Consider the following 13,158-nt stretch of genomic DNA (forward strand, 5'->3'; position numbering starts at 1 on the left):
GTCAGTAAGGGGTAACCAGGCTGGCAGGGGGGGCAGTTAGGGATGACCAGGCTGGTGGCGGGGGGAGGGCAGTTGGGGGGAACCAGGCTGGCAGGAGAGGCAGTTAGGGGCAATCAGGCTGGCAGGCAGAGGAGGTTAGGGGTGATCAGGCTGGCATGGGGGGCAGTTAGGGGCGATTAGGCAGGCAGGCAGGTGAGCAGTTAGGAGCCAGCGGTCCCTGATTGTGAGACTAAACCGGCAGCAGATATCCCCTGAGGGGTCCCAGATTGGAGAAGGTGCAGGCTGGGCTGAGGGGATCCCCTCTCCCGTGCACGAATTTCATGCACCGGGCCTCTAGTTCTCTTATAAAGAATAATGCCTTAATACCAGGACAGACTGCTCCCAAACACTGCTTTCCTGCTTTGATACACAAGAGAATTATCAGACGACAGAAATCCTTAGGTGAGGATTTATAGAAAAAAGACAATAGTGTTTCCAGAAAAGAAAAGGATAGCAGACTAGTGCCATCAGTAAAGATTTAAATTAAGCAAGGGTAATGAAGAAAGCAGATGAATCCTAGAAAATGACTGCAGACTGACACAGATATAACCAAATCCTAGCCCTGGTCATAGCTGCAGTCCCAGATATAATACTGTTGTTACAACTGATTAGTTAAGCTTCAGGTATTGATGTGGTGAAGGTATTTTCCATTCCAATTACAAAAAGGTTCAGAAACGGTTTGCATTCATGTGGTGCAATATTAATTTACAATTTTTCACGTGGAACAATATTAACTTACAATTTTGCCTTACTCTCTGTCATAAAATAATCTGAAGACATACAGATCTCCTAACCCATTACATAGATGATCTCTTGCTGACTGGATAAAATGAATAAGAGAATAGGCAAGAGGTGGCTGATACCCTAGAGTTCTTGGTAACACATTCAGAAAGTGGGAGATAAACTCTATGAGGACTCAAAGACCTGCCACTTTAATGTTCTTTTATGGTTTTTTTTTTTAATTTAACTTATCTTTATTGTTGAAAGTATTACAGATGTCCCCTTTTCCCCCCCATTGATCCCCTCCACTCTGCTCTCGCCCCCTCCCCAGGCCTTCACTGCATCATTGTCTGTCCATGGGTTATGCATATATGTATAGAAATTCTTTAATTAATCTCTTCCAGCCCCACCCACCCCATCCTCCACCACTTTAATGTTTTTAGGGGTGAATTGGTCAGGACATCCCCGCCAAAGTAAAAGAAAAATACTTGGGACTTCAGCTTTAGGTCAAGATGTAATAAGAGGGATTGAATTTATCCTCCACCTAAAACAGCTAAAAATCAAAACAAATATATGAAACATTTTTCAAGAGATAAGACCTCAGGAAACAAAAGACAGTTTTAGGGGGGAAAAATGAGTGAATTTACACGATTATCACACCTTACTGGTGGTACCAGTTGTCTGATATTATCTTGAGGAGAGGAACTGGCAGTCTGGGGAGCTGAAGGTAGCTTGAGTTTGGAGAGCAGGAGAGACAGAGAGAGAGAGTGCTACATAGAAACAAAGTATGTTCTGGAAACCTATAGAGGGTCTCCTTTGAGTCTTAAGTTGAGTACTGATCATCTCATGCATGTAAAGAAACATCTGAAATCAGGGAAAGAACCATCAGAAAGAAACCAGCATCAAAATGAAAAGGGAACCCACAGTATGGGAAAATATACTTGCCAATGATACATCTGATAAAGGGTTAATATCCAAAATATATGAAGTACTCATACAACTCAACAAAAGGAAGACAAACAATACAATTTAAAAATGGGCAGAGGGCCTCTGCTCAGCCCCAACATGCAGGGCCTGGCCCCACCTCGGCAGCTGTCATACAAAGGGACTCCCCCAGTCTGGTGCTGTGCTCAGTACACTGTCAGCCAGGCCCAGCGCTTCCTCTGAGGCTGGCTGCAGGCTCCTGCCTCCCCAACCCCTCCCGTGCCCAGGACCCAAGCCTCTGTGTCCAGGAGCCACTGCCGGCCATCTAGCCAGCTAGGGCCTGTGCCCTTGAGCCCCACCCACCCCCAACCCAAACTCTTCAAATTGATGGAGTGTTGCCTGCCCAGATGGGGACGGCCAGACTGCAAGGGCCTGATGCTCTCCCTTCTTCTATCCCATCTGCTATCACAGTAGCTTTTCCAGGTAAACTCCACAGGCCAGCCTCCTCCCTCCCTCCATGGCCATCCCCCAGCCATTTTGTACCATTATATAAATACATATAAATATAAATATATAAATACAAAAAAAAAACCGGTCAGAAGTCCTGAATACACACTTCTCTAAAGAGGACATAAAAATGACCAAGAGACATATGAAATAATGCTCAAAGTGATTAATCATCAGAGAGATGCATATTAAAATGACAATGAGGTACTACCTCACACCTGCCAGAATGGCTATCATCGATAAATCAACAAACAAAGAAGTGCTGGCAAGGATGTGGAGAAAAAGGAAAACTACTACACTGTTGGTAGGAATGCAGACTGGTACAACCACTATGGAAAACAGTGTGGAGATTCAGCAAAAAATTAAAAATGTAATTGCCATTTGACCCAGTGATCCTACTTCTAAGACTATATCCTAAAAAGCCAGAAACACCAATGAGGAAAAAAATATGCACACCTATGTTCACAGCAGCTTTATTTGCAATAACTAAGATCTGGAAACACAAGTACTCATCAGTAGATGAATGGATTAAAAAACTGTGCTACATTTACACAATGGAATACTAGGCAGCTGAAAAAAGAATGATGTTATTACCCTTTGAGACAGCATGGAGGGACCTGGAGAGTATTATGCTAAGCAAAATAAGCCAGAGAAAAACAATTAACAGATGATCTCACTTATATGTGGAATCTAATGAACTGATGAACAAAAATGATCCAGAGCCATTGAAGCATGCAACAGACTTACGTATTTCAGAGGGAAGGGAGGGGGGTGGGAAGAGATTAACCAATGAACTTACATGCATATATGCATAGCCTATGGACAGACAATAGTGCAGGGAAGGCCTGCAGAGGGGACAGGAGCAGGGTAGAAGGGGTCATTGGGGGGGAAGGGGTTGGGAGGGAGGAGGGACATCTGCAATACTTTCAACAATGATAAATTTAAAAAAACATATATTTTTCACATATACAAAGGCTGAATGAATTCATCACCAACAGACCTGCCATATTAAAAAAAAGTTAAAAGTACTTCATAAAGAAGGAAAACAATACCAGATGGAAATCTGGATCTACAAAAAGCAATGAAGAAAACTGAAAATGGTAATTATGGGTAAATATGAATTTTTTTCCTAACTATTTAAAAGATAATTGACTGTTTAAACCAACAACAAAGATAACTTAATTGTGGGGTTTATAATATATGTACAAGTTAAATACATCACAATAATAGGACAAAGGTCAAGAGGTAAAAATGGGAGAATACTGTTGTAAGGTCCTTATACTTTATGTGAAGTAATATATCACTTAAAGGTAGATAGTGATGAGTTTAAGATGTAAACAACAAACCTTAATAAACCTCATAGTTTGTGGATTCTTTGGATCTTCTACATATATAACATCTCTTATGAGTAAGTACAGTATTATTTCTTCCTTCCCAGTTGATGTACTTTTTCCCCTTTTCTTGCCTTATTGCATGAGCTAGGACAATGGCCAGAGTAGGTGTTCATCAGTTACATACTTATAAACACAGCTGCTGGGGCCCAACCCTTCGAGTTAAGAGTCATCACAACTTGGCCAGACAACCACAAAATACCTATTCTATGGAAATGTGCTTTTTATTTTTGATCTCAAGACAATTTATTTTAGTGGCAAATAAGTTCTGAAAACTGTAACACACAAAGGTTATGTTATGTCAAGCAGAATTAGAACTCTCATAACTTAACCTGCTAGATGACGGTTAGGGTAGTGCCAAGGAACCGCAGAATTTTCTCAGATTCCTGATTGAATTTATGTCATACTAGAGGCCTGCATAGATTCATGCACCGGTGGAGTCCCTTGGCCTGGCCTGCGAGAATCGGGGCTGGGGAGGGACCGGGGGAGGGCTCCAAGGCGTGTCTGGCCCATCTCACCCAGTCCTGATCGGATGGACCTCATCAGCAAGCTAACCTACCGGTTGGAACATCTGCCCCCTGGTGGTCAGTGCGTGTCATAGCAACTGGTCGAACAGTCAAATGAATGGTTGGGCACTTAGCATATTAGGTTTTTATTATATAGGACTAGAGGCCCAGTGCACGAAATTCATGCACGGGGTTGGGGGGGTGTCCCTCAGCCCAGCCTGCACCCTCTCCAATCTGGGACCCCTCGAGGGAGGTCCGACTACTGGGATCAGGTCTCAACGGGCAGTCGGACATCCCTCTCACAATCCAGGACTGCTGGCTCCCAACTGCTCACCTGCCTACCTGCCTGATTGCCCCTAACTGCTTCTGCCTGCCAGCCTGATCACCCCCTAACCACTCCCCTGCTAGCCTGATCGATGCCTAACTGCTCCCCTGCCAGCCAATTGCCCCTAAATGCCCTCTCCTACCGGCCCAGTTGCCCCTAACTGTCCTCCCTTGCAGGCCTGATCACCCCAACTGCTCTCCCCTGCTGGCCCAGTCACCCCTAACTGCCCTCCCTTGCCAGCCTGGTCGCCTTTAACTGCCCTCCCCTGCTGGCCTGGTCGCCCCCAACTGCCCTCCCCTGCTGGCCCAGTCACCCCTAACTTCCTTCACTTGCCAGCCTGGTTGCCCCTAACTGTCCTCCCCCTGCAGGCTTGGTTGCCCCCAACTTCCCTCCCCTGCAAGCCTGATCGCCCCCAACTGCCCTCCCCTAGAGGCCTGGTTGCCCGTAACTGCCCTCCCCTGCAGGCCAGGTCCCTCCCAATTGCCCTCCCCTGCAGGCCTGGTCCCTCCCACCTGCCCTCCCCTGCAGGGCTGGGTCCCCCCCAACTGCCCTCCCCTGCAGGGCTGGGTCTCCCCCCAACTGTCCATCCCTGGAGGGTTGGGTCCCCCCCAACTGCCCTCCCCTGCCAGCCTGGTCCTCCCCAACTGTCCTCCCCTGCCAGCCTGGTCCTCCCCAACTGTCCTCCCCTGCAGGCCTGGTCACCCCTAACTGTTTTTAAAAATAAATATGTTAAAACAAAATTTAGAATTAATTTTGTAAACTGCTTATGTTAAAAAGTGACTATTTTTTATTCATTAGAACTGCTGATCACCTATACCAGTGGTCGGCAAACCGTGGCTCACGAGCCACATGCGGCTCTTTGGCCCCTTGAGTGTGGCTCTTCCACAAAATACCACGTGCGGGCGCGCACGTACAGTGCAAAGTTGACTTAAAACTTTAAGTAAAGTTTATTAAGTTAATTTTAGGGAATGTTGTGGAGTGAAAGAAGATGTAGTGTCGAGGATTGAGAAAGGTATGTTGAGATGGTTTGGACATATAGAGAGGATGAACCAAAGGAGATAGACGAAACAAGTATATAAGACGAGTGTGGATGGGAGAGTTGGAAGGGGGCGACCTCAACAAATGTACCTCAATCAGATTGAGGACGTTTTTAGCAAAGGCCAGCTTAGGAGTACCCTAATTAAGTTAATAACAATGTACCTACCTATATAGTTTAAATTTAAAAAATTTGGCTCTCAAAAGAAATTTCAATCGTTGTACTGTTGATATTTGGCTCTGTTGACTAATGAGTTTGCCGACCACTGACCTATACTATTTGCTGCATATGTTGACAGACTCCGCTATACTGCTAGCTGCCAAAGTGAATTCTGTGCAGTTCCTGCTCCTCGGAATCACAAGATTCATAGTCTGGAATGGGCGTGTCTGATTGGCAGCACTTGGATCATTTGCCCAAGTCCTACTTTTACAAAAGTTGGAAAAATGAAAACCTGCTATTTTCAGCTTCCACTAAAACCCATAAGCTGAGGTATTCTCCAAAGAGGAGTTTATTCGTGGCTTGACTTTCTTGGTAGATATTTTTTTACCATATTGCACTAGGAATTTAGTATAGCCTTGGGGCCAGCCTACCAGCTATTTTATATATTTTTTGGCATGCTGCCATACCCATTCATTTACCTACTTTTTATTTATTTATTTAGAAAAAAAGTAATATTATTTAATAGTTTTCTGACTTAAATATTTTCACATAACAAAAGTTTTTATATCACCATATTACTTATATACATACCCAAAAGTGAACAAGAACAAAAAAATCAAAAGATGCCCTTTCAAAAAAATAACAGTGAAATGTCTCTGGGTTTTTTTTCCAGGAACCTGAAACGGTTCCTCTCTTAATATACAAAGTCCGTACACTATTTATAATAAAACTGTCCTTTGAAACCAGAGAAGCAATGAGAGAACATAAAGGCAGTTATTTTTCAGAAAAACAAAAACAGCCCAGCTCTATCTTACAATGAAAAAGAGACCCATTTATTAATAAAATGAACACAATACTGGTCTGAAGTGCTCACAGGGAGGTAAAAGTGCTGATGCTCTCTCTGTAATGGGAGCATGCTTATATTTATAAAATATATTGTTCAGCTACATAGAGGCCCATATATATGTATGTACATATGCACTTATATATAGAACATATAAATAACTTCAGAGGGGAGATTCACATGAAGAGAGAACTTTCCATCTTTGTAATGCTTCAGGAAGGACATGCTGCCTCCGCACATGTTGGCTTGGTGTGGGACATGTTGAATGTGACATTTACCTACTTTTTAAATGGTTGTTTTCATGCTACAAAGGCAAAGTTAAAAACAGCTATTCAGGCCAAAAAAACTGAAACCATGCTCAATTCTTCTCTTTCCCTCAAATCACATATCCAATCCATGAGCAAATTATGTTAGTGCAATCGTAAAAATATTTCCATAATTGATTACTTCTCACCACCTGCATTATTATCACTTAAATCTGAGTTATGATTGTCTCTTCTCTGCAATGTGATAGCGTCTTACCTGATGCTCCTGCTTCTTTCTAACCTTGCTACCATACAGTCTAGTCACAACCCAGCAAGCAGCCAGGGGACTTTTTAAAAAGTATGATAATGTCACTTTTCTTCTTCAAAACTTTTGGCAGTCCCCTTTCACTCAAAATAAAAGTTAAAGAATTTACAAATATTTAGAAAGTCCTACGTGATGTTTCATCCTATACCACCACCATCACCTCTCAGACTTCATCTCTTACTACTCTCACCCTTATTCACTCTTTTATACTCAGAGTTCCTTGCTATGCCTTGAATGCACCAGACATGTTCTCATCTTAGGGCCTCTGCAATGACAATTCTACTTGGAAAGCTCTTTCCCCATATAGCCCCATGGCTAACTCCATCATGTGTATCAAGCCTTTAATTAAGAGTTATCTCTACCAGCACAATATTGACCATCTTATTTAAACTACAACCCAGCCCTAGCCACTTTGGCTCAGTGGATAGAGCATCGGCCTGCGGACTAAAGGGTCCCAGGTTCAATTCCGGTCAAGGGCACATGCCCGGGTTGCGGGCTCAATCCCCAGTGGGGGGCATGCAGGAGGCAGCTGATCAATGATTCTCTCATTGATGTTTCTATCTCTCTCTCACCTCTCCCTTCCTCTCTGAAATCAATAAAAATATATTTAAAAATTAAAAAAATAATAACAATTAAAAAAATAAACTGCAACCGAGCCTTTGCCCCTTGTTTCCAATCTCTTTATTCTGTTATTTATTAGCAATTATCAGCTAACATATTATGCAACTTATCCTATATAATAAAAGCCTAATATGCTGTGTCCAACCGTTCGTTCGTCCACTCGCTATGACGTGCACTTACCACCAGGGGGCAAGTGCTCCAACTGGTAGGTTAGCTTGCTGGTGGGGTCCGGCCTATCAGGACTGGACGAGATGGGCCAGACACGCCCTCGACAAATCCATGCACCAGGCCAGTTTTGGCCTGATCCTCACAGGCTAAGCTGAGGGACCCCACTGGTGCACGAATCCATGCACGGGGCCTCTAGTTTATTATATTTATCTGCCTTCTACCCTCCTCCTTCTATTAGAACGTAGGCACTTTTAGGGCAGGTGTGTTTTGTCTTGTTTTTTAAAATATTTTTATTGATTTCAGAGGGGAAGGTAGAGAGAGAGAGAGACAGAAACATCAATGATGAGAATCACTGATTGGCTGCTTCCTGCATGTCCCCCACTGGAGACCGAGCCTACAACCCAGGCATATGCCCTTGACTGGAATTGAACCCGGTGGATCCTTTAGTCTGCAGGCCAACACTCTATCCACTGAGCCAAACCGGCCAGGGTGGTAACCTCCTGGTTCGAACCATGACCTCCTGGTTCATAGGTATACACTCAACCACTGAGCAACACTGGCTGGGAGGTAACCACTTCTTCATTCATACTTTTGTACCCCAAATTCTACACTCCTTCAAAAGCAATTCCAATGAATTAAGCAGTTAACAAGCTATGCTGCTAGATGTCAAGGCTTTAGTCTGTGTATTGTGGGCAGTTGTTTAGTATTCCCTTAAACCATGCTACTTTTCCAGGGAAAAGTACTTACCAAAGGCACATAATGGCCAACATAACTTTGTGAACAGTTTAGAAAATTTCGTAAGGTTCAAAAACAGGCAATTTCAAATTAGGTAATTCTGCTCTTAAAGAGAAGTAGCAGCCAGGCTGGTGTGGCTTAATGGTTGAGCATCGACCTATGAACCAGGAGGTCACAGTTCGATTCAGATTAGGGCACATGCCCAGGTTGCAGGGTTGTTCCCCAGCAGAGGGAGTGAAGGAGGCAGCTGATCAATAATTTTCTCTCATTATTGATGTTTTTATCCTTCTCCCTCTCTCTTCCTCTCTAAATAAAAATGTATTTTTAAAAGAGAGAAGTAAGACTTTCCCATTAAAATGTGAATGTATCATAAGTAATATTCAAAAGTAAAACTGACAGTAAACACCGCAAGCCTTGCATGACATTTTCTAATAATATAAAAATTATGGCAGATTCACCTGTTCAAGGTGAATGCTTTCAATCAGCTCACAATTACTTTAAGAATCATCATAGCAAAATTAAAGCACACTGGATTATAAAAGCAGATTTCAAAAAAGAACTCTGGAAAGTGACAGTCTTTGCCTGTTTCTATGCATAGATTGGGATCTCCAACAACGAAGTTCTACTCATCCTAACTACAATTATGGCTTGAAGAATGTTACAAAAGATCAGCCCAAAGTTACTGAGACCTACTATGAAAAGTGCTATAAATCTGAAAAACTCAAAAGTGATTTAGGAAGAATTAACCAAATCTTTCATTTATTGCAACTATACAAAGGATAATCCAACAATCCTTCCCACTGTTTTTAGTTTTTGCTTTCTGATTTAGGAAATACACCACTTATTACAGAAACTTTTCCAAATCAAGGAAAACCTGCCAAAAAAAATTAAAAAAATAAATCTAAGCACTCTATAAGGATATGTATGCAAGGTTAACAAGTTTTAGTTAAGTATTTGAAAACTAGCCTTAAGGTCAAATTAAAATCATTTAAGCTAACCCAACACCGAAAGTTTGAATCCAAGAACAAAATGCTGTAAAATTTCCCAATGACAGTGTGAAAAAGCACCTTCACAACTGATCTTTGAATATGCATCATCCTCCACCAGAATTCATCACCTGACTGGATGCGACGTTTGAAACCGATTTTGAAAACTTTATCGTTTTTTAAACACTTGTACAGTATTTCTGGCACCTTTAAAGAGATGTTATCTCTTAATAACATGGCTGTTACACTTTACTTACAATGCCTATCTCGTTTTTCAGTCTACCTACCTACGAGTAATATTACTCAGAAACCTACAGTTTCACCCTGAGAAAATAAGGATTTAGTAAATGGTGCTTTCTAACCGAAAACACTCGGAAGTCACCGGCAGGGACGGGTATGCAGGGAAGGCGGCAAGACTAGCAGGAAAGGTGGTCATCACCCGCCCGAGAGGAGGGCCCGGGTCGGGGACGCAGAGAACAGATACTCTGGCAGCAGGTGGGAGCCTCCAAGAGGACAGTCGCCGCAGGTTTCAGATCTGACAGGTACGCCGCCCGCAGGACAGCGGAAGGCGCGCCGGGTCCGCCGGCCTTACCTCCGGGGTCCGCTCCGGCGGCTTCTTCTTCAGAGCTTGCCTAGCGCCGGGGTCCACCGGTGAGTTCATGGTCGCGGCCCCCGGCCCCCGAGCTCCCCAGCCAGCCCTTAGGAGCGCACGCGACAGCCCATTCACCTTAGGCAGGGGGTCTGAACCCCCTCACCTGCGAGGAAGGAACTCCGGACCGCGGCGGGCACCCGGCTCAAGCAAACAAGCCTTCACAACACCCGCCCAGGGTCTCAGCCCACGCGCGACTGGCCAGAGAAGCTAGCTCGGAGGAGGAGGGAGGGCGAGTGCGCATGCGCAGCGCGCGCGCGCACACAAACGAGCGCCCAAGGGCGTGACTCCGTGGTGACGTAAGAACTGGGGCGGTAGTTAACCCTCTTGCAACTCTTCTCCCTGAGATTTAAACACACGTCGCGAGACCTCACCTAAACCTCTCACGGGATCTGCCTCGGAGGTGAGGCTTGGGCTGCTCCGACTTCCGGTGGAGGCCCGGATACGCGCTGTGAGGTACTGAGCAAAAATAGCACGTTGAGGCCAAACGGTGGGGACGGCGTTTTAGGTGGAGTTGTGTTTGAGATCCGGAAGCTCAGGGCGTGGCCAAGCCCAAGGCCGACGCCCCGCCCTTGGAGAACGTACGGAAGTCGAAGCCAACTTCTGGCAAACAATTTCATGCTGCTTCGTATCTACGTTTCTAATGAATAGTTTGTGGAAGAGCCCCATCAAGAAGTACTTGTCCTAAGACCGATATCCTGAGATCGGGGCAGAGAAATCACAGCTTCGCGGCCTAGCAGGGGTGGACAGTCACCTTGCCTGCTGCCAGCAGTTACTGCTGGTTGAGAAGCCAGTCTGACAGCAATCACATAACCAGGTCCAGGGCAGACCTCCATCCGTTCAACCCCTTTATTAGGCAGCAGGGCTTCGGGTTGCCTGGATAAGAGTGACTGCTTTTGCACTACATTTGGTATACAAGTATGTTTCCCAACAAACTGATCCATTGATAAGAATAAAAGACCACTATTGGGGCAGCTGGACACTGCAGAGGCTGTTTCCACCCTAAGATCATTGACGTTATTTCCAAACCCATCCTTCTGGACCAGTCTTTTGCACCCCTATCTCATTAATGCACAGATGGGCCGCACTGGTCACTAATTACTTACTTTGGAACCACCATAGGTATGTCCTTTCCACTGAATTTTAAGCTCCCCCAGGGGCTGTGTACCACATCTAGGTACATCTTACTATTGCTCACAGCAATTACCACAGCTCAATAAATTTATGATCATGACGTTATTCACGGTAATTTTTTAATGAGATGGTCAGAATTAAAGTTATCTTTTAGAGTAAAAAAAGGGAAAGGAGAGTTCAGGCTGCAACATTTACGTTTCTGAGACCTGATAATGGTGGCTGATGTTGATAAGGGTTTTGTTTTCCGTTGGTCGTTAGGCTTGCTCAAACTAAGTTTACAACATAATATTAGCACATTTCTTGAGTATTGGACAAAAACCTTACCAGGGTGGTTGTGGCTCAGACATTCTTGAAAGCAAGTTATTTTGGAGATATCATGAAGAATTGAAGACCCATTTTCTTTTTTTAATATATTTTATTGACTTTTTACAGAGAGGAAGGGAGAGGGATAGTTAGAAACATCCATAAGAGAGAAACAACGATCATCTGCCTCCTGCACACCCCCTACTGGGGATGTGCCCACCACCAAGGTACATGCCCTTGACCAGAATCGAACCTGGGACCCTTCAGTCCGAAGGCCGACGCTCTATCCACTTGTTGGGGTCCAGCCCCAGCAGGTCCAGGGGTTCCCAAAGGTGTGGACGGAGTTGGCAAAGAATGAAGGACACAGAGACAGCGTTCAGTTGGTCAGCATCTCGAGGTTCTGTCTTTACTCTCCTGTTACATCTGTATTTATACCAGTTGATTTTAATCCTATCCATTCTATTCCAAAGGTTAGGGCGTTTCTTATCTCCATTCCAAGGTTACTCTATTGTTCTATTAAGCTACAAGGAAGTAACTGAAGGAGATTATCCTAAGTAAAGATTATGTAGCTTAAGCGTGATTGTTCGTAGTTAAAGTGATTAACTACCCGCCTGGCACTTAGTTAAGGGGTTTTACGGATTTATTCCCTTCCTTAGTCCTGTTAATCCCTAACTCCAGGGAAAAAAATCCCCACCTGGGGAAACAACCTTTCTGGGAGAGGTGGTCCTGTTTAAAACACATAGCGCTAAGAAGGGGAGCAAACATATGCCATATACGCCAGGTCCCTTGAAACATAATCTGTGCAGATGTTTCTTCCCTGCAGCGACTGTGTCAAGCAGCAAGGATGGACCGGCTTCCGGCAAATTCCCCCTTTTTTATTTTTTAAATGATAGCGCGTGTAAATCAGCGGTCACCTCTCGGATTGGGTTGTTTAAGACTCGGAAGACCTGTTTGTGACTTTGCCAACAGGTCAGTCCAAGGCTTAACCCTATACCGGCTCCCCACATCCACTGAGCCAAACCGGTTAGTGCTGAAGACCCATTTTCAACATTGTGTGTGTGTGTGTAAATATATCCTCTCAAAGGTCTGCCTAAGGTCATAAAGGTTATCCTTTCCATTCTTCACGGAACAGTGTCCAGAGCCACATTTTAAAGAGGGAAAAAGAAATAAAGCATGATGACCATTAGCTTAGACTTCAGGGACAAACACCTGAATTCGTGTCTTTAATAGGTCATTTCTAGTAAAACACTCCAGTGACGTTAATATCTCTGAACATCGGTTTCTTTATATCTAAAACTAGAGGTCCGGTGCATGAAAATTCATGCACTGGAGGGGGGTCCCTCAGCCCAGCCTGCCCCCTCTCAAAGTCCGGGAACCCTCAGGGGTGGGAGGCAACCTGGCGATCAGGGGAAGGTGACGCCCCATCACACCTCTGCTGCTGCCACTACCGGCAGCGCAAGCCTCGGCCGGCCCTGGTTACCTGAGCCTCGGGCAGCCCTGGGCAGCTGGGCAGTCGCCACCCAAGGCTTGCCTGCACCTCA

General features: G+C 44.6%; 1 protein-coding gene across 1 annotated transcript in view; it reads right to left on the minus strand.

Annotated features, from left to right (window-relative positions):
* The window catches only part of RAPGEF6 (Rap guanine nucleotide exchange factor (GEF) 6), a 188,132-nt gene extending 177,713 nt beyond the window's left edge, over positions 1-10,419 (minus strand). The window contains 1 exon segment of the mRNA XM_005865527.2: positions 10,124-10,419. Coding sequence (XP_005865589.1) covers positions 10,124-10,192 — 69 coding nt within the window. The 5' untranslated portion in view covers positions 10,193-10,419.
* Between the last annotated feature and the right edge of the window lie 2,739 nt (positions 10,420-13,158).

Source organism: Myotis brandtii, unplaced genomic scaffold (assembly GCF_000412655.1).
Source record: "Myotis brandtii unplaced genomic scaffold, ASM41265v1 scaffold208, whole genome shotgun sequence".
In the NCBI taxonomy this organism is placed as follows: Eukaryota; Metazoa; Chordata; class Mammalia; order Chiroptera; family Vespertilionidae; genus Myotis; species Myotis brandtii.